This window comes from Prinia subflava, chromosome 2 (genome assembly GCF_021018805.1).
Source record: "Prinia subflava isolate CZ2003 ecotype Zambia chromosome 2, Cam_Psub_1.2, whole genome shotgun sequence".
NCBI lineage: Eukaryota > Metazoa > Chordata > Aves > Passeriformes > Cisticolidae > Prinia > Prinia subflava.
In genome coordinates, this window is record NC_086248.1 from 54,325,925 (window position 1) to 54,353,328 (window position 27,404).

Below are 27,404 nucleotides of genomic sequence, written 5' to 3' on the forward strand. Positions count from 1 at the left end.
ATTGACTGTGAAAGACAGTTACATATAAACATTTTAATGCCAAATTATGAATAGATGAGCTAAACAGCCTCTGTTGTCCCATCCATCAAAACACTGAGGGATTAAGATGATCAAAATTGGCAAATGTCTACCAGGAGATTTCATGTCTGACACAAAACACAAGTGGCTAGGTTCTATAGGCCAAACAATGATAGTGGAGGAGTTTTATTGTTGTGGTTTAATAGAAATTTAATGAAAAATAGTTAAGGCTGTGGAATCATTTTTGCATACATCCTCCATTTAGACTGTTCTGTGTCCTGTTTAGAAGTCTCTTGGTTGGACAGTTTGCAATATTTCTCTCTTGGTCATGAAGCAACAAATATTTTTTACTAGTTTGTGAATGTTTATAAATTATGATTAAAATACCGCCAAGTATTCTTTGTGCGCTACATCTCAATTGGACAAACCTGTTTTTATTTGCAATGTCTAGATGTTCTTCTGGCTACACAGGAAACCCACAAATTCCAGGAGGGTCCTGCCAGGCATGTGAGTGTGATCCGTATGGTTCCGTGCCTGTCCCCTGTGACCCTGTCACTGGGCGGTGCACTTGCAAGCCTGGATTCACGGGGTGGAAGTGTGCTGGCTGTGAGCATCGGCATGCGCACCATGGCACGGAATGCGTTTGTACGTATACTAATGGAATCTTGGATAACTTTTGGTTGTGTTTGTTATACTTCAGAAATTCAAACCTGCTCGTGTAACAGTGAGTTGTGTGGATTTCTTTGAAAATAATTGCCCGGTTTCTTAGTACTTTGGCATCTGGTCCAGGTTTTTATTTCGGAAGCCTTGAGATGTTAAGAAAACTCTCAATAATTTCTAATATTACCACTGAAAACTGACAAAAATAATTGAAGAATTTCTTTTTGGCTTTTTGGAGTCTGTAATTTTGCTAAAGGTTGTTTCTACTGTTGTGACAATATTTTCTCTTGATGATTTTTTTAGTGTTGTCCTAAATGTGTAACCAGCAATTACAATGCTCAGTGCCATGAGACACAAAATTTTTACCTAGTTTACTTCATCATGTTAGTTCAACAACCATCCGTTGGAATTTAAAAGATGTAAGGAATGAGAGTATATGCAGCAAAGAGCTTCTTTTGTTAAAAATAGAAAATTAATAGCCTAAAACACCAATTCATATTTTACAATACTGGTATCTTTGTCCTACCCTCAATTTTGATACATACCAAGTGATTATCTTGTGTTTTTGTTTGGATTTTTTTTCATTATATTGGACAGTGCTTGTTTTGAACCCACAATCTTATATCATGAATTGTGGTATGCTTATATCTTCTTAAGAAATGTAGCAAAATCTTTCTAGAACTCTGTCAGCCCTGACTGAAGTAAGGCATTTTCAATCTCTTCTCCATCTCCCCCAGGATGTGGAGGGGCTAACCTTACTGTGATTTTATGTTTTTCCCTTCAATGCCAAGGTTGTTAAATTTAAAGTAGAATACTAGTAGAGTTCCAGTAAGTCCACAGTATATAATTTTTATTAATCTGTGCATATTTGAAAATATTGGCAAGGCACAGTGAGCTGGTTTAAATGTTTTGTCTTTAACTGGAGCTTTTTCTTGGAGAACAAGGTGTTTGTGTGAGGAACATGTAACATCCAGAAAAGTAGGTACCATCTACTTTTTGGGTTGGTTTTTTGTTTGTTTGTTTGTTTGGTTTGGTTTGGTTTGGTTTGGTTTCTTTGGGGGGTTTTTTTTGGGTTTTTTTTTTGGGTGGGTTTTTTTGTTTGTTTGTTTTTTGTTTTTTGGGGTTTTTTTGGTGGGTTTTTTGGTTGTTTTGTTTTGTTTTGTTTGTTTTGTTTTGTTTTTTCTTCTTCTTCTCCAAAGAATTCGCTTCTTTCGTAACTTGATACCCAGAGGTGTGCACCTCTCTAGTATTAAAATGAAATGGTAGAAACAAATCGCAAACATTTAAAAGCAAATTTAAAAAATAACCAAAGAAGTGCTTAACATGTCTGAAAGCATCATGTAATTCAAGAATGGAATGCATGGCTTCTTGGAGTGCTTAAAGTGAAAGGTATTAGGCACAGGGGATCAGGAACTACACAATGCAGAACATTTTCACTCAATTTAATGGTTGTGATCAGTTCTCAGGGAGTCACCAGGACTTAGTAGAACTAAGATTCTAAGTCCATTGAAGTAAGTTGCTTTTCCATCAGTCCTGAATCCCAGGTAGAGATTACAGATTCTGGGAATATAGATATAATTGCTTCTATTCCTTTAGTATTAACAACATGGCACTGATTCATTGATTAAAAGCGTGGTTTACTTAAGAAAAATACATTTCTAATGTCCTGCAGTATGATGCAGTTTAGGACTGAATTCTGAACTTAGTATCTTAAGCTCTGTTTTGAACAGCAAAATGATTGCAACCGGAGTAAATTGTCCCTTTGCTAAAATAACTATGGTTTGAGTTCCATTTTGTGGTTTATGTGTCAAGGAAAATTGTAATTGCAAGTTAAGTCCATAAGTGCTACAGCTACAAAATTTTAAAATAAGGACTGTGTTTTAGAGAGTGGCATCTACATGAAAATTACTTCATTTTTCAGTATCCTGAGTAGCTCTTACATTATTGCCAGTATTATCCTATTTTTCCAATCACAGGCATGACTTACCTTATCAGTATTCAAAAAAGTCTTTTGGGTATCCAGGATGACAGAGTTTCATTGTACAGAACAACTTAAGTGCAAGTTATCGTTTATAATGGTTTTCCAATTTGTTAATCGGGTTATTTCATTGTGTGGATAATAAGGTTAAAAATCCTATTTGTGAATGGAAAAAGCTGTTTGCAGGCAAATGAAATTTTCCACCTTTTTGCTTTGAAAGATGTCGTTTGTTATAATCTCTGATTTAACTGCAACATATTTGAATGCGAGTGTTGAAATATACCTACACTATCTTTTGTGACATTTTTACTTAAACTAAGTAATCAGTTTTCACTATAAAAACAATTCTTCACATGTGCACATGTACACTTCATTTGACCATTAGAAGTGAGAAATCAAATGAGATTTCTTTTCTTTAGTCATAAAGATAAGAACCACAGGTGGGATGTAGTTTAAATCTCCCTATCACAGGAAGTAGTTTTTTACTGTTGATACCACATCAATAATAACCATATCATAAAATGCAAAAGCTGCAATACTAATATTTCAGTAGATATTTTACATGCCTGTTTAGCTCTTTCTGTATGATCTTCCTCTTGTTTAAAAGTTCCTTGACACCTGTATTACTCCAAACCTGCCTTTGTTAATGCAGCACAATACCCACGGCATGGTAGAAAATAAGCCTAATCAATAACCTTTGTAGCCTGTAGTGGACACAGGTCTGTGGCAAAGGGAGTGTGATAAACCTAGATTTTGTGGGAATTTGTCTGTGTTAAACAGTGTCTAATATGTCACAGGCTTCAGAGTGTAGCTGTTGGTAAGAATTCATTGCTGCAGCCCCTAATGTGCTTTAATATTAGTCTTTGTCCTGTTAAAGAACCATTAGATGATGGTTGGAAACTTAATTTTAATAATGCTGCCAACATCCTTGTATACTGTCAAGTATGACAGAAGTTCTCCCAAATCTTCTCTCAGATTTTGAGTCAAGCCTATAGCAATTATGCATTTTCTTAGAAATAGTAATCCTCTTGTGTATGTTTTTGTTATACCTGGTGACATTCCACTTCAGTTGTAGAGTTTGTAGTACATAAAATGAAGAAGCCTAGATGGCGATGTTATTGAAACCGTGACTCTGCTCACTGCTGTGCCGTATTTATGGAACAAAACAATCCTGGTGAGAACTTCAAGGCTTTATTGTTGTGTGGCTCTATATATTATATGGCAAGTCAGAACTCCTCTTCTGAATGCTTTCAGGGTATCTGTCATAACTACACTGGAGACTTAAAAAAAAGGATCTTCAATGTTTTGAGCTATGTTGCAACACAGGCTACAAAACTTTTCTTTGGATGTGTGCTGCTGTCACGAGTGTTCCTTGGGGTCAAGCAAAAGCCTAAATGTAAAGCAGTTGATGTGACTGAGCAGGAAGCAATCATGACACAGGGAGATCAAGCAGATGTTTCATTGTTAGGAATTTTTCCCTCAGTCTTGTGGGGCAAAGAAAAGAAAAATATCCTCAGGCTTGCTGCAGTTAACAAATTTCCATCTTTATGTATTTAAATATTCAATATTGGTAGAAGGAGAAATTTATATAATGAGACTCCTTTAGTACCAGGTCTTGGGCATTTAAGTATTTGCACTCAATACTGATGCTTGCAATGAGATGGATTTTTTTTCCCAGCTGTCAATCTCTGCTTCATCACAGTCCTACACCAAGAAGAAGGGAGCTCCCAGCCACTTCTCCTGGCAGAATCAAGGTTTTCCCTTTAAAGCAGTGAGGAATTCCCCAATTTCAGCTATTCCAAATTCAGAACTAGGCAGAGATAGATCAGAGGTAGAACTTGTGTAATCTGTGAATCTGTGTCAGAGGTAGATCTTGTAGAATCTCTGAAACGAAGCCTCTCCCAGCTTTTACACAGTGCCTAATTCAGCAGGAGCTGAGAGCCTTTACAGAGTGAGCTGAAGAGAAAGATCCCATGTTTAACACTACATCTATGAAGCCTTGGACTAGCTTCTTCAGTGTTCTGAGTTTGCTGTGTGTCCGCGTGTCTCAGCTGTAAGAATTAAAATACATCTATATTGGACAACTGCTTCTTGGGCTGCATGGGCTCAATTAGGGCATCCCTGCTTGGCCTAGAAGATGATAAGCTAGTACTTGTTCTCCATTTCTGTGATACATGAGTTCCTGTTTAGACTCACACTCCTGTCTTTCACCCAAGTCAAGCAGTCTTTAAGCTCAAGTACTACTGACATGTATCAGAACCAACAGATGAGGATTTCTAGATAATAAAAATCAGAACTAATCCAAGTAGATGTTTTAGACCCTGATTTGGGTATGAATTTGCTCATATTTTGGAGACATATTGATCATGTAAGCTACCTGAAACCAGCAGCAGTGGCAAGGTAGCTAAAGCTTTCAGCTCTCTACTGGGGTTCTGTTTTGGAAGGCACAGGAAGGCTGTTTTATTATTTGGTGTGAGACTAGTGACAAAATGGGAAAAATGAGGTAATAGCAAACAGATTAATGAGCTAACAGTAATGCAACTTTATTTGAAACTTTATTTCAAACTTTATTTGAAATGACAGGAAACTGATTCTGAAGAGTCACTGACTATCATAGGATACCACCTCCCATTAGAGATTACATGGTTGCCCTTAGACCAAAAATTTACTAGTCATAACAAGTCTTCTGAATCTTCACAGAAATGAATACATTAAAGCAAAATTTTGTCAGATAATCACTAAATTGGAGGAACATATTGTGACTCAGATGTGTTTCTTTTATTGCACATTATGTTTCTCTGTAAGATCGAATAAATGGTTAGATTCTGTAAACTTAAAAGAATTTCTTTTGGCATGCATACTTTGGACGTGCTTCTCACAAGTGGTAAGTCAAAATCCTTAGAGACTTAGTGTGCATGGAAAAGTGTGGTGAAAATGGAATATGCAATAATTTGGATTAATTGCTTGTTGAACTATTGTAATATTGATTGCATGATTTGCCTCTGACATGCTTGCACTGCTGTAATGACCTGAATTTAGTGCTGCATTTGTTAATATTAGACACAAATTTATCCTGACAGCTTTATAGATAGACATAGAAGTATTTAGTCTTGCAAAATGTAATCATGCTCTTGAAATATTTCCCATAGCTACAGTACATTACAGTCTGCATACTGGAGTACCTTAGGCCTGTCTTATCTACTCAGCTTCGGTCTCACTCAATGCAGTTCCTCTTCTCAACCTGATTATTGTGCAAGAGGTGTTAATTTATACTCACGCTCACTTATCGATCGGCCACTCATTGAGAATACTTCATTTCTTCATGGGCTGTTCATTTTTCTCTTATTGGTGTGAATTGAGTTTGTCTTTAGCACATAACAAATTTTTAGCAATTTATTACCAACCACTGGGAAAAGTTTGAGGGTGAATAAGTGTTTTGTAAGTGAAATAAGATCTGAAAGAACAAAAAAGCACATCAAAAAACTAAACTGTAAAGGCCAACTCTTTTCAGGTTCAAGATCACTTATCTTCATCCTGCAAAATTATTATCTCCTCACCTTCTTGATCAGCTGCAGAACAGGTGTTTGTTATATAAAACATAATTTGCTGTAAAACTTGATTTTCCTTCAATTCTCTCAGGCTTCTGAAGGCAAGCACACAGATGGCAAGAACAAGGATGATAATAAGTTGGGGGGGAGGTTAAATTTCATGTAGGAGCATAAATCAGAATGTGTCATGCCCACAGTTATTGACTGTAGTTCCAGTGCAGTTCAGTTTATGTAACAAAATACTCTGAAACAGGAGGAAGAAGTCTGCGAATGGAAGCAATGAAAATGCAAAAGGACGTCTTAAACTAACAGTAGTATCTAGCTTTCTGCACCCACTTCTTACTATGCTAATCCAGCATCTACCTTGTCTCCTTTTCAATCACCACTTGAGTTTCATGGTGTATTGAAATAGTTTACTTTATTTTTCTCTCTGTATTTGACTCTACTCTTTGTCTTTGCTATGTTGAACAGTCAACAAAATAAGAACCATATTTAGGGAACTGTAAAAATTTTAATGAACAGAAAAGATTTAATCTACATGAAGTATAGATTTCAGGGAGAAATAAGTGAAAATTACTTCTCTTTTCTACAAAAACATACACTTTGCCTAATGGGGTTTTTTTTTAGCTATTAAACTGCCTAGCTTTGCTGAAATAAATAATTACACACTTGTAAAACATTAGGTACAACTCTTCATGTCTCTTAACATCACCAGTGAATTCATTGTTTCATCTCCTGAGATGTTTGAGTTTGCCAGTTCTTTATACAGAGAAACAGAAAGGTATTCCCAGAACTCTGTTCTAAAGGATGAAGAATTCTCCTGTCTGCTGCATAAATGATACAGGATGAGAATTTCTTGTGATAGTTAATCGAAAGCAAGGGGGTGGAGGGAATGCAAAATTCTTTTGATATATGCAGCACACAACAATATTTTTCATCCTGAAGGATATTTACAAGAAAAAAAGCATACATGAAAAGCATATAAGCTGGTTAGTGAAAAGAGATAGGGAAAAGCATTTTAAAAAAACACCCTCTTTTTACCTAGCTGCTTTCAGCTTGTCTGCATCAGAAGTTTAGTATTCTTGGCCATGCTGTTATATGGAGATTTTTTAGGTTTTTTTCTTGCATTCAAATCCATAAGCATACTGTATTTCTTACAGAGCTCCTTAGATTTTCCAAATTGCCCATCTGCTTTTCTCAAACTTCATCCAAATTACCTGTATAATTTAATATTTTATATTGGCTAGTCCACAGTGGACAACATTAATTATTTCCTCTTTTTGTTAGGTAAGCCTATAAATTTTGATCTTTGTGTTTTATATTCAACTGTCCATTACTAAATCCTAAGCTGTCATGTCTTTCCTATTCCCTAGTTGTTGTTTCCATTTTTTCCCACACTACACATTTAGGATAATATGAAATTAGTGTTACCTCCCACAGAATTTCATGTGTGCCATGCAATATCTAAATCAAATGTCTTAAATGTTTAGCAGGAAGAAATGAGCTTTGTTGTTCTTCCCCCAGCTTGTGATGATGAATGCACAGGACTCCTTCTCAATGACCTGGATCGGCTAAACCAGATGATCCTGAGTGTTAACCTCAGTGGTCCACTGCCTGCTCCTTATAAAATGTTACATGGTTTTGAGAACATGACACAGGAATTAAAGGTATGGTTGGAAGTATTCACATATATAAATAACAGAGCTTCAGTACAACTGTACTTGATTCTGTTCAACCATACGGCTGTGAGCAGGTTCAGGGGAGAGGGAAAATTCAAGATTTAATTATTTCAGGCTTACTTTGGTTGATAAATAAGTATACAATTTGGGGGGTTTTTTTACTTACTTTAATAAATAAATCTTGCAACAGTAATTTCTGAACATATGTGCAAGGAGTTATACGTCAGGCATAGAAAAGTGATGTTTCATGCAAATAAAATAGTTTGCATGCTAATGGTCTAAAAAGTGGTTATGTATTTTATATTCTGTATGTTCCCTGCCATACTTACAAGTTATGTAAAGTTGTTGAGATTCCTGGAAAAAGCCTGTTGGATGAATGTGACATGAGTCAATGACAAAAGGGATTGCATATTGTAATGGAAAGGAAATACTTGATGCTTCTTGTCATCAATATTTGGAAGCACTGACATCCATTACATACAGATTTTTCACTCTCCCATCTCTTTCCCAACAGCATTTGCTTTCACCTCAGAGAGCACCAGAAAGATTTCTTCAGCTAGCACAAGAAAATCTGGATACCTTGGTGACAGAAATGGATGAACTTCTGACAAGAGTATGTCTGTGATCACATTGAGGTCTATGGGTTTGGTTGAGACTGCATGACAGAAATCCTCTGAATATGCATTAAACATGAATGAATAGATGAATTATAAGATGCTTCTCAGTCTCAGTGTCTAAAATGACAGAAAGTCCTCTAAAAATCTTTTTTTGAGCCAATATATTGACACATATTTTCTGCAAAACTTCCTAATAAGGTAAGAAAGCTTTTTCACGTCCATACAAATCACCCAAGAAAGAATGATCTCATTAGAAAAAGATGACACTAAGGAGGTGTGTGAGTTTAGTTAAATATATGTCTTCTAGATTTCATTTATGAGCATATTTAGCATCCTCTGGATTTCAATAGATGTGCTATGTACTCTTTTTATTACAAAAGGTTTATTTCAATATAGACCTCATTTGGTCAGTAAAGACAATGTCTAAGAAAATAATACAAATTGTGCCACCTAGTGGAGAAAAAGTAGGGACTGAACCAGCCTCAGTATAAATAAAGCTGTCCAAAGTACACTGATGTGAAGAACCACCTAAAGTCATGCTTGCTAGTTGAAAGAACCAAAGAAGAAAGATGTGGAGTACTGTGCTGATCAATATACACCTCAGAGAATCACATAAACTCCAGGCAGTTTTAGCATCATGTCTCTAAATTGTACATGGCTTAAGGAGCTAAAATTCTCAGAGAAACTGCTTTCTTTGTGTGGTTTTTATTCAATTTTGAAGTGGATAGTGGGTAAGAAAGCATCTGAAGTGTGTTTGCATATGTAGGCACCCACACGTGCGTGCATACACCAGTGTCTATCTGTACGTACTGGCACTGTGAGAAATCTTTCTTTTCCACTTCTGTTTGATCTTTTATGTTTCTGCAAGAAGCAATTGCAGTAGTTTTAAGTCTAGCTGGAATTTTAACCCATATCAGCTCTACAAGCAGGGAATATTATATTTCTTCTATGAATATTTCTCAATCTTGGGCTAAGACAATTTTTTTTTCCTTTTGTAAACTTACACTTTTTAATATCCTTTTCCAATTCCCCCCATAGAAATGACCTAAAATAATGCAGATTCTGACCTTCTGTAGACAACTCTTGGAAGGAAAAACATATCAAAAGTGTGATCTTAGGCGAGTTATTGTGGTGACCACATTATCACCACTCCCTTTTTGCGGTTTTTCATCATTGTGATGACTAAGTAGCCTTATGATTTCTATTTATACAGAGTTGTTCCAAGTAGTTTGGGGTGTTTTCTTTTTTTTTTTTTTTTTTTTTTTTTTTTTTTTTTTTTTTTTTTTTTTTTTTCCATTTAGGGACTGGCAACTGGTGGCAGGTCCTGTCTTTCTCCTTCTGTATTTGTAAATAAGAATAGTGTTCCAAAAAGAAGCCTGAGTCCTGATGTAGTGTGTTCAAGGCTCATTTCCAAATGAAGATGCAGCTGATAACTATATACTGGCTGGCACTTGGAGTACATAGTACCACCATAGATACCAAAGTTTTTCACTGTATCTGATTTGCAGGCTCACTATATTTTCAAAGTGACACCAGTACTGATGAAGAAAAAAGCTGGTGAGGATTGGTGAGGAATCTGTTTCCAGGAAAAAAAATTCAATAATTTTAAGATAAAATATAGAAGACAATAGTTAGTCACTACAAAACCTTTGGGGATTTTGCTTCTCTGTGGTCTCTTTTCAACCAGTGATCTTTTACTTCAGTGCAGCACTCCTTTCTCTTCTTTTACATTATTCTGTGCTTCATTTATTTTGCCATATAGAAGCTCCTCAAGTCTTTCTTGCACTAAGTATGCTCACATGTCTGTATGCACATTCCCACACCTATCACCAGAGGAAGGCCTGATATCTTTGGTTCCTTTCAGTTCATTGCATTTCATCAAAACCCCCACTGCCCTTCTATTTAGGTTTCTTAAGAGCATTCAAGAAAGACAGGGATCAGAATCACTCATCTTGATTGGAATGCTTCTTTTGTCTTTGTAAACTTTTACCTTTCTCCCAAAGTACTGAATTTCTCTCAATCACAAATTTCTGGAAGTAGTAGCAGAGGCAACTTCATTTGCAATAGCTGGAAACATTTGGAAGAGCGCCAAGAACTTCCATCTGTACAGTGATGTCTGTTTACACCTCCTTCTGTGGTCTGCAGTTCACTAGCTGGAGAAATTCCTGTAGGACACCCTCCAGATGCCATCTAGAGGAGTTCTTTAAAGCTTGATTAAGTCCTCAGACTAAATAAAAATAGAAACAAAACCAAAACAAAAAAAATATGCATAGTTGCTAATACTTGCTTATAGTTTAAATTGCTAAGTGGCTACTCCAGACTGGAACAAAGCCTTTCATGGAACCTTCATCAGTAAGTAAAAGCTGTGGACATCACCAAAGCATGTTCACATATCTCAAATACTTTCTGACTTCTGTGGTAGGGATCTCCTTTGTGCCAAAAAATTTTATTTGTGTCCAGATAGCTTCTTGAAGACTCATTCCAAACCCTTACTCTGGGTCCAGTCTGTCTGACCCTTATTGCTCCCATAGCAAGAGTTTTTGGGCCTATTTAAACTCTAAGAAGATGCTGAAAACTGACCTTATAGAAGTGCTGAGCTGTAGTAAATTGGATATGTAGAAAATTACTGAGATCTTATTAACAAATGAAAGCATTTAATTAGCCATGGAACAGCCAACTACAGTATGAAGGATGTTCACCATTTGATATGGTTTACAGAATTAAAGGTAGACCATATAATGAAGCAAAAGCCTATTTTTCAGCAAAGGAAATTCTGTCAAAATACAGAAGGCCTTCAGTGGACCTGAATGGGATTTAAGTACTAAAGAGAGCTGTCACTGAAAGGAAATGAAAATTGTTCAGTGACAGATTAATTTTCACAAAATGTGGTAGTGCTATTCAGTAATAAATAGAGAGGTTAAAGTGGCCAACTTGAATTAGAATGAATGTGGAAAAAGTAATCAAAACTAAGAAAGGAATATGTAAGTTGTAAAACACCATTTGTAGCAAAGGACTGGAAATATTATAGAGGATAATAAGACTGTATGTGAATATTCCAAACAAGTAAAACTCAAAGAATAAAAGGCGGCTTGTGGAGGGTTTGACAATAATAAATTATTCTCAATTACATGAAGAATTAAACAACATCAGTAGTGCCAAGCACGATTAGAGCAGTGGTCTGTCCAGACCATTTGGAATTTTTGCCTTTTTTCTATCCCAGTTGCCTCTTACAGCTCACTGTAAAAATATTTTAGTTCTGTATCCAGGCAGGTAAAAAGGGTTTGTAAGTCTCAGAGGAAGTAACCAATGGTACAGTTAAAGCTGTGTAAGTGTGAAAATACATGTTCTTCTACTGATAGAGGGATGGAATAGAAAAAACTCACCCAGTCTGTATGAGTTCTTAATTATTCCTTTATATTTCTGTTTACCTGAACCACTTTCATATAAATTACTTGCAGTGTAAATTGCTTCCAATGTAACTACTCTGAAGCAGCCCAAAGTTCTACGTGGAGTGATAGTGCCAGGGATTTCATTTCAGAAACCCACATGTAAAGTACCTTGAGGGCTTCTATCTAGAAGCTAATCAGGCAAAAGTAAATGTGTTTAAGTGCTACTATTTCTCTGACTATTACTGAAAAGTGTAGGGTTTTTTTAAGGGAGAAACTATTTGTGCAGTTCAAGTCAGGGGAAACCTAAGCTCATTTTGAATTATTGACCTTCTAGCCATTTCACAGAGACTGGGAAATTCATGACGCCCTATTTCAAGGGTTTTTTATGGCAATGTAATCCCTGCAGAAAAAACCTAGAGTTTTATTGGTTTTATTTATTGTGGGGTTTTTTTGGTTTGTTTCAGGTTTTTTTTCGGGGGGAGGTTGGGTTGTTGTTTTTTTGGTTGGCTTTTTTTTTGCTTTGCAGTATAGCTCAAAAAGCTTTGTGTCTTGAAATGCTTAGCTTCTTTTTAATAAAAACGGGTCTGTTTTGTAAATAGGGACCTCAAGAGCTAAGTAGAGTGTCCTAAGATGATTCCTTTCCTCAGCATGTTATTCAGGTCTGCAGCAGATGTATCTCTTTCTGCTACTGCTGTGATTCAGTACAATTATAAAGCATTTAGCAACAAAAAGTTAAAATTTTACTGAGCACCCCAATATGTTATAAACTAACAACTTCAAGCATTAGAGCTGAATAAAACTACTCTTTATTTTTTTCTCTCTTTCTTGGTCAAATTAATATATTGATTTAAAGTTCTTCTTGCTTGTTGGAATGAACTGTGTCTGAGAACACCTCCAGGGAAGAAGCACAGAGGTCATGGTACCTTGCTGCACTTTGTCAATCGGAAAGTACACAACTGTGAAACTGTGGAAAGTATTCCCTGAAGAATCTATTAAAAGGTTCCAAACAGCATTTTTTAAAGCAAAGATATTATTATTCAGTGGATAATTTCATTCTGTCTCCATTGATGTGCTGCTACACACAAGTGGTGTTTCTAAGAACCTAAAATAAAGCCTTCCAATTTCCATTTAAAGGAAAAGGTAATAAAATTTAATTGTGTACTTGAACAGAGCATTTCATTTCCCATGCATCTGATCAATAATTCATTGATTGCCTCTGGCCTGAGGAAAGTTTTTTACATGGATTCAGCCAGTAGGAATATAACATAGTGCAGCCTTGTCCTGTTCATTAATTATATTTTCCCTGAATTTGTATCACCAGGCTACCAAGGTGACAGCAGATGGTGAGCAGACCAGGCAGGATGCTGAGAGGACTAATGACAGAGCGAAATCTCTTGGACAGTTTGTCAAAGGCATTCTCCAAGCTGCTGAAGGTATTGGAAAAAATTAAAATACCTGAGTTGTTTCTCAGGAAAACCGGAGGATGGTAGGGGAAGAGGGTCTGAGAGACAGTGAAGGAGATTTTACTTGCTGAGAAATGTCATGTTCTTAAAATGTTGAGTGAGGAAAAGGCAGTAAACTGTCTTCAAATTTTTCTTCAAATTGCTGTATAGTGTTTATATAAACACTTATATAGTGTATTGGTAATTATGAACAAAGAAAACTGAGCATGTTCCTTCAGGATTTTTGCAGTTATCTGAAGAGCTATTATGATGAAGTAACAAACAGGGCTTAGCTTTTGTTTATTTTCAAAGCAGTTAAAAATATGTGTTGGTGAAGAAGTTTGATGTAATTTTAGTGCTCGGTACAGTAACATTTCAACTTAATTCATCAACTTTACTTCAAAAATGCATTTACTTCTTGCTGTTAATGAACATCTGCTGCTTGGAATTTGCAAGTGACTCCTAACCATACCTGAGCATGGAGCCAAAGCCAACGCTGTCTTCCACAGACTGATTCACTGCACTTACACTGCAGTAAATACTTACGAGAAAAGTAGATTCTAGATGGCCTTAAGAAGCAAGACCTATGTATTTCATAAATCTATTAAATAAGATAATGGATGAAAAAATATTAAAGTAATTGGCAAATACAGACAGGTGTTTTACTTGAAAAAGACTTTCCATTTCTCTCATCTTCCAAATGTTCACTGCAGTACTGTTTTTAGTAGCTATGCTTCTGAAAGTCTATTTCATTGAAAGGTAAAGCTTCCCCTTTTGTCCAAGTGCTATAAAATACATTTTATATTATCTTTTGTGTAACACATCCCTGTATGTGCTGTGGAAATGAACTGAACAGCAATTTAGGCTATCCTTAGCACTTCTATCTTTGACAAGAAAAAATTGTGGGAAAAGCAACAAGAAAAAGTGAGCAATTTTTGGAGAATTTTTTTAAACAAAAGACCATGTTCCTCATATTTCAGGATGAATTTGGGATGATCAGCAAAACAAAGTCTTTGACTCTACAAATTTTATGCCCAGTGTTTGTAACCCAAATAAAAATTTCCTCAAGCAGGTTTAGCATTAGGAAATACAGAGTTATAAAACACTGAGGGGGTAAAATAAATTTACACAGTATCTTAGAAGTAGACAAAGACTTTAAAATCAATGTGTTTGCCTAGTGGCCAGGTTAACATTTTAAGAATGCATGAAATACAAGAGCACAGGATTGAGAGATACCTTGTGGGTTAAGGCATCCACTCCCCTACTATTAAAAACTTTCTAAAGCTCATCTTCAAAGTAATTTTTACAAATACACACAATCTGGATAGGAGGCAGTTTCAGTACTCTTCATAATTACCATAGTTCATATTTCTAGCAAAAAATATTTATGTTTAGTTTATCATCATGTTCCCTTGCAAACCTTGTTCTTTAGTTCAAATAGATGTTTTTTCCTCTCCCTAGTATTTCTCCTCCTTCCCCCACCACCAGCTATATTTTCAGAGAGGAATCATATTCCACTTTGGCACCTTTTTCTAGACTGAATCACACAAAAGAGTATTCTCTCAAATCTCCTACTCACCTTCATGTAATTTCCCTTCCTCTGCTGAAAATTATATCCATGTTTCCGAACCACAAGTAAAAGGCATGAAATGAGGTTTCTTCAGTGTCTTGCTCTTCAGGAGAATAAAACTTGCCTATGTCAGCACTCCTAATAATGTCCCAATAGCTTTGTTTTACAGCTGGGTGCCACTGGTGATTCATTACACAGCTAGGTTCTTCTCATTCATGCCTTTTACCTCACTGACAAAACTCCTCATTAAAAGTGAGAAATTTGTAGTGATTGGTTCTAATGACTATATCCACTTCATACGGCTTATCCACTTCTACTGAGCTGATTGTTGACGTTTTGAACTTCTGAGCTGCTGAAACTAATTTCCCTTCTTGGCTATGGATTTTCCCTGCTTTGCACTTCCTAGCCTTTGTCTATGTCAGAGCACCCAAATCTTTTCCCACCACCAGACTGTGATATTTGCATTCTACCAAGACACAAAACGAAACATGGTTAGGCAAAGAGAAGGGTAAAACTGGGGATAAATTTTTCTGAACCTAAGAAAAACTTACCTGACATATTCATTTTCTCTTTTAAGGTAAATATTCAGGGAGTTTACTCACTATTTTTTAAATAGAATTTTTTAAAAATTAATATAGACCTATTCCTGGCCTGAGGTATCCTAGTAATGATACATAATATAGTACATATAGTACTTTTTAAAATTGAAGATGGAACTGATTCCCATAAATGACCTAGCTGCTTCTGAAAGTGGGTGTTGTAGTATGTTGTGGTGTGCTATGGCAGAAAGATTTTAGTCCATCCTGGAATATGATGCCATGTGTGCAGCTTTATCTGTTCAGAATAATTGAGCTGTTCCAAACACATTTACGATATACGTTCATATATTCCAACCTTCATATTTTTCATTTCCATTTCTGGGTATCTTCTTCTAAACACATGAGTGGGTTTAGAACATTTGTGGGTGTCTTTCACTGCTCTTCTGCTTCATTTTCTAAAATTTCACAATTGTTTATTCTTCCTAGCACTATTAAGCCTGAATGCTAAAAATTAGGTTCTCCACAAGTAATTTAAGAGTAATTTTCATTGCATGTACTGCCTGCTCCTTAATTCTACAAGCAATATAGCAAACTATCTTCTGCTTGTTTTGAAGGTTCAGTTCAAATTCTTTCTTTTAGGGGGAGGAGGAGGGGAGTAATGTATTTCTTATACTGGATATAAAGACTTCTTTAATTATTGTGTTGAAAAGTGAACTATAACAAAAGGTTTGATGAAACGTATATTACTTTCTCATTTGTTACTGGTCATTGGATTAACCATCCTTTATATTTCACAGCAGAAATAACCAGTGCAAGTTGTATTCCATTTGCTGATAGAGTTGACAGCTTCTCTGTTGTTTTTAATTACTAGCTGCTTACATAAATATATTTTGGCCCCCTGCAGCTGCAAAGGAAGATGCTATAAAACTGAATGAGACACTCAGAACTCAAGACAAGGCTTTGGAGAAGAGCCTTCCAGAACTGCAGAGTGAGGCTGAAGGAATGGTCATAGAGATGAGAAACAGAGAGCTCAGTATGCAAGAAAAAATAGCTCAAGATGAGTTAAAGTGAGTAAAAAGACCCCCGTCTTCATCTTCCTACTGACAATGTCTGACTCTAGTAAATGTGATTGTCATGTTTGCTAATCAGTTTTCTAGCTGAGGCTTACAGAAATGTGAAAGAAAGCAAAATCTAAGACTTAATATCTGTTGATACAGCATTTGCATTTTTGGAAATGCTTACATATGTGGAAAGCAATCCCTAGGAAATCACTTCCCTGCTCCACAGGTACCAGCATCATTTCTAATTGAATTCTGATTTTTCTCAGTTTGTTTTTAGCTTCTGCTTCAGACCTGATGAAAGGCTTTTGTACTAAAAATTTCATCTGGAAGCTTGGGGTTTCTTCCTGGAAAACTAGTTGGTCTAATAAAAATAAGAACTATCTGAAAAGTTTGTTCAATAGTGTAGACATTAGAATGTATTTTGCCATGTTTAGAATAGTGTAGGTCAGAATAAACTATCTTTGTGGATTAGTTCAGAAGCCAAATATTTGCTTATTTAATTATCTGTAAATAAATGTATATATATAATTATATTGGCAGCTGTTTCTAAAGCATTTTGTCAAATGCTGAAAACTTACCTGATTCAGAAAAATACCTGGCTTGAAGTTAAAGTTCTGGTAGTTTGTTACGTCTGTATAAGACCAGGCATATTTCTAGAGCTAGACTTTGCTTAGCTCTTCACCAGTGCAAACAGCTAGCGAGGAATCCAGCTGAGCAGCGACATGGTCCACTGAAGTTGTGATGGATCAGAAAACTGTTTGGGATAGAGTTATGCAGGCCTGAAAGCATCAATTATCGGGTATGTGCATTCTGTAAAGAGATGTAAATGGAATACAAAATTAGATGAGAATTCCAAGCTGTTTAGAATCAGATTTGCACTGCCTATCTTAGACTTTATAAACCAGATCATTTTCTGGAAATCCTGCTAGTGCAGTATTTCTTCCCATAAATCTGATAGCTTTGCTTTCTGTTCTCCTGAGAAAGAATTTATTGCAAACTTATTTCTGAGCAATTTTTTATTGCTTTTTCATCTCATTCCACTGAGCCTCTTCTACGCCTTCTCTACTCCCACACAGAAATAAACCAGGAAAAAGTAGGGATGAGAAAAATTTAGCCAAACCTTTGAAAGCGCTGCCTGCAAATTTAGGACTGGCCTTTCAAACAAGGTGTTATTAGTCCTCAAATGCTACAGTCAATATGAAACTGCCAGACCATAATGAAATAATTTCCTACTCTAGCCCAATAGCTAGAGTAGAAAATGCAGCTGGTTTTTTTTGAGGGAAAGAACTTCTTCTTCCACTTCTCCTGCAATGTGCAAAGCAAGTGTTTAAATTTCTTGATATAGGCATACATCTTATACTAAGAGATACGTGAATAGATTAATTGATTCCAATTAAAGTTCTTGGTTTAAGGATAGAGTTACCTCCCTGTATGCAGTCACTGAGATTCAAGAAATTTTGTGAGTCAGCTCAACAGAAGGAAAATTAGTCCCTGTGCATTACAGGCTGGGGAGGAAAGGACCCTAGAGATGTTGTTTTCTGAAACTGCCTCTCAAAGAAAAATGCTATAAAACTGTTTAAATAATGTAGTAAGATAGTGGATAGGATACACTCTGCAAGGAAGAAGAATGAAGGAAAATTAATCATTCTTAATTAAATTAATCACTCTGGAGGTACATGTGCATGTGTGTGGGTCACTGTGCTCCACACATGTATGTATTCTCTACAGACCCATTTGAAATATTTACTTTTGAATAAAGTTATCTTCTTGCAAACCTCTTGATCACTTTGAAGTAGTTAAAAGAAGCTCTCTCTTTGGTGAGATGTCTTTTGTCAGTGATTGTGTTCTGGTTTCAGAATTTTGTCCAAGAACAGAATGGCAAGATTCAGTGGATTCTCTCCTATGTTTTCAGTGAATTCTCAAAACTTAAATGGAGAAGACAAATGAAGTAAAGTCTTCTTGCTTTCATAGATGGCAAAGCTTCTCTTACATATAGAGTTTTTTCCCTTATTTTCCTTCAAATCCAGGCTCTTACTGCCTTAATGTACTGAAATGGCATATTAGTCAGTAACTTCTCTCTAAAAAGTGCATATAAAGAAAGATACCAGTTGCAGTTCTAAACTGCCATGATTTTCATATTTATGAAGTAAATCTTTCACTATTTTCTATCTATTTCACTAAATCTTTCACTATATTCCTTCATGTTTTCTCAGATGCCACTGAGTTGCTATCAAGGGATGCTGTGAGCCAGAATTCTTTCTTTCTGTTTAGTATGCTGAGTAGCTTCACTTTTGTGTGACATTTTCTTCCTTGAATTTGTCCAATGAACAAATGGCTTCTGAACATCTGTGACTTTCTATCATCCCCTTTCCTGGGAGACTGAATTGCATAACTCAGCCATACAGTGTTGGGAAGATATACCTCCTATGTTTTGGCATTGCTTCCTGATATTTCCATTTTTGTTTTTGGAGAGACGTTGGACAGCTGATCACCTTATCCATGCTATTCATTATGTTACAATCCTTATCTCTTCTCCTGATAGGGCAATTCTAACATATTTAGACTCTCATATGCAGTTGATGGGTTTTAATCACTTTGTCATCTGTTTCTAATCTTGTTTGTACTCTTGCACTCATTTTGAGCATCCAGACCATCCAGCATTCCATGTGTTAGACCAGATCTGTGATTGTTTCTTCTAAAACTTTAAGCATTTTGTATAGTTTTATTCTTTTTCTAGGATGGTATCCAGTGAAAGTAGCACAAGAGAGTGTCTCAATAAATGTAGTACAGTCCAGTCACACAGAAATTCTGAAGCAAGGGATTACATGGAACAGGTTGCCTCATACTTCATTAGAAAGAGCGGAGGGAAAAGGCACAATAGATCAATATGAAAGTGTTATCTTTAGAGCGCCAAGGAAGAGTTTTGAGGTAGACTACTGGATGGATAAGTAGTTTGAACTGTGCCATGAGGCAAGGGAATAAAAGGGAAATCCATCTGTTTTATACTGTTCCTCCAGCACTGCAGAGTCATAAAGGTGTCAAAATTTGCCAGAAGTGTAAGACAGGAGCTTCTTACAGAAGAATAGTGAAGGAGGTATGCGAGAAATCCTGAATTTCTTTCTACACTTATGTGACAGGGTGTCAATATTGGGATTTAGTTTTTGATTAAATATTTTGTCCTCAGAAGTTGTGAATTCAGAATGTGAATAATTTTTTTTTCATCAAAACCGTAGGCAGAATTGATGGGGGAAAAAGACTCCAATCCATCTCAGAAAATTCCAAAGCTAAGATAACAATTTGACTTCGCTTGGCTCCACTTCAGACCCTTCATTTAAATTATGTCCAATGTCAGCATATCTTTTCCTCCTTTCCTATATCTTTTTGGTTTGCACTTATTTACATGTTTATTTTTAGAAGATTCCCAATGGAACTGACTATAGTCAGGCCAAATTGCAGTGGTTCTTCAGAAAATACAGTTCTTGTTTTCCACACTTCGGCATAATAAAACAGAAAGAAAACTTAATCCGTCCTAGGTGGAAGCATGATAAATTTCCTCCAGAGTTATTATCTATCCTACATGTTCCTGTTTACTTAGGATTTTTCTTATCTCTAAAGCATCGTTTTGGAAAGGCCTGAAGTGCCTCTTTTCTTTTTTTTTCCTACCCTTGACACATCATTGGATTAACACAGTGGTGTTGCCTTGTGTGAAACTGATTCGAGGCAGGCAGAGGACTCTATTCTAGCCCCTTAACACTGGGGTCAGCAAAATCCATTAAAAATATTCCAGAATGTATTTTAGATAAGCAAAATTTTTTGACTACTGGAAGTCATAAATCTGAGGATCAGATCTTTTTTTTCTTTTTAAATTTCACCAGAAAGCATTTATGATTTTTGACTGTGTAGTCTAAAGCAGTCATCTGCTTCAAGACAGCTTGAAACTGGGCATATCTACAAATCCTCCTCAGTTCAAGGTAGGAAACTAGTTTTTGTCACGTGTCACATCAATGTGAGTGAAGGAGATCTTTTAGACAAGCTGAAACGTTTCAGAAAACCTCGCTTTGCTAGTCAGATCTCAAGAATAAAATTCAACCAAAAAAAGTAAAAAAATGAAAAAAAGAAAGATGGTTTTCATTGGAGAATATTTGAATATATTCTGCTTCATAAATAGGACTTTAGTGGAATTTAAAAACCTCTTCTAAGAAAAGGCTTTAAAACAGATGTCCTTTCTCTTTACTAAGCATGTACCATCTTGAAAATTACTTTGAAAGTTAATTTAATTTAATTTTCTTTGAGACTTAGTTTTTCTATTTCATTTGCATGTTATTGAAACTATTCAGACTATTTGGTGTAGGGAATATGAACTCAGTGTCTTCATGGGTGGCAATGTGTTTCAGGAATGCAGAAGATCTTTTGGACAAGGTGAAGAAATTATTTGGTGAGCCCAGTGAGAAAAATGAGGATCTCAAAAATGAGGTCCGGGACAAGCTAGCAAACTACCACAGCAAAGTGGATGATGCTCGAGAGCTGCTAAGAGAAGCTGCAGGTAAAATCTGGGAGGCCGATCGTTTATCTGCAGTCAACCAAAAAAATATGACCATGCTGGAGGTGAGTGCTGACAAGTTTTATCCTCAAGTACTTGGAGTCTGATTAAAGATTGAACCTTTGCATGATTAAATATTGAAACAGAAATATAAGCAAAACAAAAGTATGATTAAAAATAACTACGTCTGATATAATTTAAAGGGAACGTGTTCCTCAGAATGAGGTAGTGCACTGCCTTTTAAAAGTAGAATTACTCTCCTGCTTTACTGAAATAATACCATCTGTTTTGTGGAAGGTACATTGGATTTATTATTCTGTGGGAAATTAAATTCATCCCAGTATAAATAGTCATGTAAAATTCAAATCATGTGCTCAATATTTAACACGGAGTTCCGTTAAAATCTTTGCTGTCATATATTTGCTTCTAGAAAACTTAGACTTTCATCTCCCTCTCCAGCCCCTGGGAAGAAGACTGAAGGGGGTATGTGGATATTACAGAGTAATAAATCAAACTCTACCCTCAGTAGTTAGTAGCTGTTATAAATGATCTCACTCACAGAAAAGGGGTCTGCTTGTGATTTAATTTAAATTATAGAGACATAAAGAGCATATTATACTGTACATTAACAAGCATTTAACCAAGACTTAAAGAACATATAAGAAGATAAATGTTTCAATTCTGTATCTCAGTGAGCTTTCACCTCAAGTAGAATATGAGGTTAGAGTTCTGAGGCCTCTGTTCTCAGCAGAGATTTCTGCACTTGATTGAATTAAGGAAATGCAGTGATCTGATGAATTTAGGTGATTTCTGTTCTGTGCGTTTTCTTCCTAAAGGTGGATGGATAAAGGTTGGAGAAATTACCTGAAAATTTCAGTTTAAAATGTTCTCTGCATCACTGTAGCAGAGTGCCTTTCCAGCAGTCCTGCCCACGTGGCTGCCGTGGCCTCCTATCAAACTAATCTGTGATACTCAATGGATCTTGCACAGGAAATTGCCAATTCCTTATCCAGAAGTCCATCCTTACCATGCAATCTGCAGTAGTTTTACTAGCTGGAAAAACAGGAATCTGTAGGTTACTCTAAACCTTTTTATTTTGCATTCAGCACTTAGTGAAGTACCAGTGGATGGAGGTAGGAAAACAGCAGAATATTTTTATAAATTTTTCCTTCATAGTCAGAGGTGATTTACAAAATGAGGAACCTACACATCTGGGTAATGATTAGGATTTGTAACGTTCTGATTCATTTTGCAGCAGTACTTCAGCCAATTATCTCTGTTAGAGAGCAACAAAGACCCTGCCACATGGGAGGACAATACACAGCAGGGGATAGGAGGACAAGGGAAAGATACCTCACATGTGCTTTGTTGTTGTCACTGTCTCATCTCTGAGAGCTCAGAGAGTTGCAGAAGGGGCATTGTGGCATGGAGACAAAATTCATTCTTATACTGAGATGCTGGCATTTGAACAGTTCTAGTAAACAACTCCTCTTTTTCCTTGTGTGAACTCATCCTGCAGAAAAGGAAGCAAGCTGTAGAAGATGGCAGACAAGATGTTGAAAAGACCCTTCAGGAAGGGAATGATGTCCTTAATGAAGCCAATAAACTTGCAAATGACATCAGCATAGCTGTAGAGGTGAGTATTTTATCATCCTTACCTGAGAATTAGTACAACAAAACATCATTGTGGAAGGAAAATAGAAAATTAAAGTAACACCTAATTTGCCGTATTTATTTATTAATATTGAAATATTTTCGTAGGGATCATTCTTTTTTCCATTGCTGTATGGCAGAAAAGCTAGTCTGGTGTATAAAAATTAATAACTTGGAGTTTAAGTTATTTGTTGGGTTATATGTCAGCTATCTCATAATGTTTTAGAGACTCTGCCATTTATAAATATGGTATTCTGATTGTGGTACTGACTTCATCTTGAGAATTACAGATGCAGCAGACCCATTCACAGTCTCACTGCAACTCTGAAATCTAGATATAAATTTATCTGCACAAAAACTCTGTGTAGGAAGGAAACTTCAGAAATAATTTGTTGCCTGTGGCCACAATTTTAAGTCTAGACAGATCAGGGAGAGGATTGAACTCTCACTTTGCATAATATTTTTGAAAATTCTGCCTGAAAAGTTTTATCAACAGTTTGAGATCAGTGCCTTAGCTACAAAAAAAAAAAAAAAAGGTATCTTGAAGTATCATTGGTTCTGAAGATATTTCCAGCAGGCATTGCAGCTTGCCATAATAAATGGAAAAATGCTCTTTGGGTATATGGAAAAGGAGACACAGTGAGACAGCTTTTTGGAACAGGAATGGCAAGACTTCAAAAAGCATAGTTCTTACTGAGAAGATTTAATAAGCAAAAAGACATTGTAGCCACTCAAAGGGTCCTGAAACATGAAACTTCTGCCACTTACTCATTATTAATGTGGAGCACAGCAACAATTTAATATAGCTCTGCATACATCTACATTTCGGAAACAAAACCAAATTAGAGTTTGTAAGCTTTTAAACTGTACAATTCCTTAACTGTAACAGAAAAGCTTCTACTAAGCTCAAGAGAGGCAAGTAGCTCTTGGAATATTGTTTATCTCCCCTCTGCTTTCTAGTCCAGCCATTCCTGTTACTCTTTCTGTACTAGTTCCCTGAATTTTTAATGCATGGGTAAGTTGAGATAAAAGCCCACAAGAGAAGAAGAAACACCCTTGTATATAGATGAGGCTACAGAATGCTTGCATTCAGAAATTTAAAAGCTTTTCTTTTGCAATTTTCAGTATGTAGAAGGTGTTGCAGATAAGATACAGCCAATGTCTGATCAGCTGAAAGATAAAATAGATGACTTATCACAAGAAATTCGTGACAGGATGCTTCCAGAAAAGGTGTTGCAAGCTGAGAACCATGCGGGCCAGCTGAATGAATCATCTGCAGTGCTGGATGGGTAAGGCAGACATTCACTGGTAATGCTAAAATCATGAAGCAGGTTTGCAAAATTGCTTCACAGAACTTGAAGGGCATTCTTCTTCTTTGACATCCTTCACTGGGGTATACAAATAACCAGTGATGTGTACAAGTATACAACTATTGAGTTAGTCAATATATGTATCTCTTGTAAACTGTTTCCTGCATCTTGTGGTTTTTATGGGCTGCAAGGACAGCAAACAGTGCCCTCAGATGCACTGATAACACAGTTTAACTTATCATATGCTTACTGCTATGCTGTGAAAAAAATAGAAACTCTTCTTAAAGAGCTCACTACACATTTTCACATGCATTTGTTAAAAACAGGTAGTATTTTCCTGATTAAGATGACCATTTTGGTAGGAGACTATTATTAGGATGCTGAATTGTATACTGTCAGAATTGCCCTTTAGTCAGGGACAGTAATTCCACTACCAGCTTCAAAACACTCCCTCAAAAAAGTAGCTGTCCTGGACCAAAATGCTTAAATCCAAGAACAGAAACTGCAGTTTCTGTTTACCTCTATCACATTCCTAATATGAGAATTGTAATGTCTTTCATTTATATGACCACTCAGCTCTTGCAGAAGAATGATAGTATATAACTCATATAAAACAAGGGTTTGTTGGGTTTTTTTGGAATTTGGGGGGGAAAGAGAGGGGTGTCTTTTGTTTTATTGCATTCTAATGCACTTAAGAAAGCAAGCCATAAATAGTAAGTGTAATTTGCAATAGTAATACTCAGAAATAGACCATGGATATTCTGCCTGTTGGACCTGTCCCCAGCAGAGCTTCAGAGTTTCATAATTTTATAAATGTACTGCATGAAAAAAAAAAAGATTATTTTTTTAAATATCAGCAGTATGCCACTTTTTTGCTGCTCATATCTTTTAGATCTACCTGAAGATTTGAATATCCTAAAGACTTGTGAGCAGATGCTTAACACAGGGGTTTTTTTACCTGCATCTGTAATTTTGAGAAAAAGACAGGAAATTAGCCCTGGTACTTGCAAAATTACTGTCTTCATTTACAGTGTAGTTACACTAGATACCCAGTGTAACACATGTTTTGAGGTGTGCATGAAGTAATGATAGCTGTGGTTTCCTGGGTAAAAATGAATTTGAAAATGAGTGACCTTAGTGTCACTAAAAATGAGTGACGTTAGTGTCACACTCAGCCACTTATAAATATCCGAATACGTGGAAGGATGTAATGAAGGAACTAAGAAAGAGGGGAAAATGTAGACAAAAAAGAAGATTATGCCTCCTAATCAAATGTTGGCAAGACATACTTTGAGACAAAACTTTTTAACTATTCAAAGGAGACCTTTTTATGGGTGTTTGTATGTGCTTCTGTGTTAATGCAGGTGACAGCTCGGCCTTAAGGAGCTTAGGGTAGTGTTTGAAATGTCATAACATGTATACCTATGTCTGATCCAGATATCAACCTCTGTTTTTCAAAAAAGACAATAAACTTTGCAGAATCAGGGACACTAAAAATTATGTCTAAAAGCAGATAGTTCAAATTTAAAATTTCTGATGTGGTCAGATAGATACAAAGCTTCAAAGGACAAAGAAATACCATGGTGCTGTGTAATGAGGATAAAGCTGTTTACTTCATGCACTGACAATAAATAGTTATATTTCACAGGCACATACACTCTCTATCAGTTTGAGGAATTAAAAAGTGTAGCTATATTCACAACTGGCACTTGAGTGTCTTTCAGACAATACTAAATTTGGTGTAGATTACTTTTTCTTCTTACAGGAGAAATAGAGGAAGAGCCCTGTCTCTCCAGTCGCCCTCTAAGGATTCAAATAATATATTGATTGACAAAGTGGATGTTCTCTTGAGTGTTAGAACATAGAAACATTCATGAACTTAACCTAGAAAAAAATGCTATTTCTGCTGTGTGCAAGGAAGCTTCTTCTAGTATAGAAGTATAGTATAGAAGCCTATAGTATAGGCTTCTTCTCCCCTGTGGCTAATTGCCTGCTTGTGAGTGAACGTCACTGGTATTTGGCAAATTCAGTTTAGGTTTTTCCCAACCAGAAAGGATTTGAACCATGTTTCTAAGCAGTTCTTGAGCTACTTGCTTGGTAGCTATTCTGGGCTCCACGTTTGTCTAACAGAGCATCACAGAAAGCTAGAGTAGCTTGGTGAGCTCCAACTGTAGTTGAGAAAAGAGACACGCTTTTCCAAGAGTGATGCAGAGGCAGCTCAGTCATGCAGTTTCTGCAGTAACCTAAAGGGAATCTCTCTCCCTCTGTTAACTACGTGTTGAGTCCAGGGACCTTCTGCCCACTTTGTCTTTTCTGTGCATTTTGTAGAAATCAGTAAGTAATTGATGCAAGGATGAGAGCCCAGCTGTCACAGTTCTCCAGAGAATAGATAAATTACCAGGATGAATTTTCCTTTCTTCCACACATGTCTCAATAACTGTTTTATACAAACTGAAACAGGTCCAACAGGAGTAATCCCTGTCTCTCTTACATTGCCATACACCTGCATGGCTAGAGAATTTCCCAGAGAGGCAAAAATCCAAGTTCAGATCCATTCTTATCCAGTTCAAGTGGGGATTTTAGCCCATTTATATTTTATTCAGTGAAATCAACATAGGCATTGGTGGTCATAATGACTACTGAGATAGTTGTCTTCAAGTTCATTCTGTAGGTGCAGCAATTTTTTGTAGAAAATGTTTGAAAATATCATTCTGAGAGAGTGCAAGGAAAATTATTTCCCCAGCCTGCTGACTAGAAATTCCCCTAGGAAAGAGGTTAGCTGAACTCTGTCCCTGCACCAGCAAATACTAACTGTATTTAATCTATTTATAGCTATCAGAATGGAGTATTTAATGTAAATTGAACATCACATTCAATGTGAAGCATTACTGCTTATGTTTTTCATTTTGGTGAGCAAAATTAACATTTAGGATTTGGTTTAGACTGTGAGATCTTCTTCAAAACTAGCAAATTCTGTGTTTGGCAGCCAGACCAAGAAATAATTTTTCAGAGATTCTACTTTAAAACATGTCTGTGATGATCCTTCATGTTCATACAATGCAAAAGTTTCCTCAAGCTGCCTGGCTCAGCTCATAGCCTAAAAACCCACATGATGAATATGTTACTTGTGTTAGAGCATTAAGCACAGTGCTATCTTTTTTCAGTGTCTGATATATTTTTATCTCGTAGAACCTCCTCTTCTAGCGAACATTGTTATGTCTTTCTGCACAGTTAAAATATGAATTCCATTAAACACAAGATGCTGGATCTCCTGAAATCTCAAATGTAGTGTTGCTCTCTAAACACCTTAGAAATACAGGCCATTGGATTTGAAAATGTAGGATACTCTGTTCTGTTGAGCTCTGACAGCTGGTTTAATGGTGTGTTTACTTTCCCTATC

General features: G+C 36.2%; 1 protein-coding gene across 1 annotated transcript in view; it reads left to right on the forward strand.

Annotated features, from left to right (window-relative positions):
* The window catches only part of LAMA2 (laminin subunit alpha 2), a 337,526-nt gene that overhangs the window by 248,108 nt on the left and 62,014 nt on the right, over positions 1–27,404 (forward strand). Inside the window, exons 32-39 of the mRNA XM_063389975.1 lie at positions 470–663; positions 7,729–7,871; positions 8,398–8,496; positions 13,211–13,322; positions 16,345–16,507; positions 20,896–21,106; positions 22,561–22,677; positions 23,820–23,983. Coding sequence (XP_063246045.1) covers positions 470–663; positions 7,729–7,871; positions 8,398–8,496; positions 13,211–13,322; positions 16,345–16,507; positions 20,896–21,106; positions 22,561–22,677; positions 23,820–23,983 — 1,203 coding nt within the window. The remainder of the gene's footprint in view (positions 1–469; positions 664–7,728; positions 7,872–8,397; positions 8,497–13,210; positions 13,323–16,344; positions 16,508–20,895; positions 21,107–22,560; positions 22,678–23,819; positions 23,984–27,404) is intronic.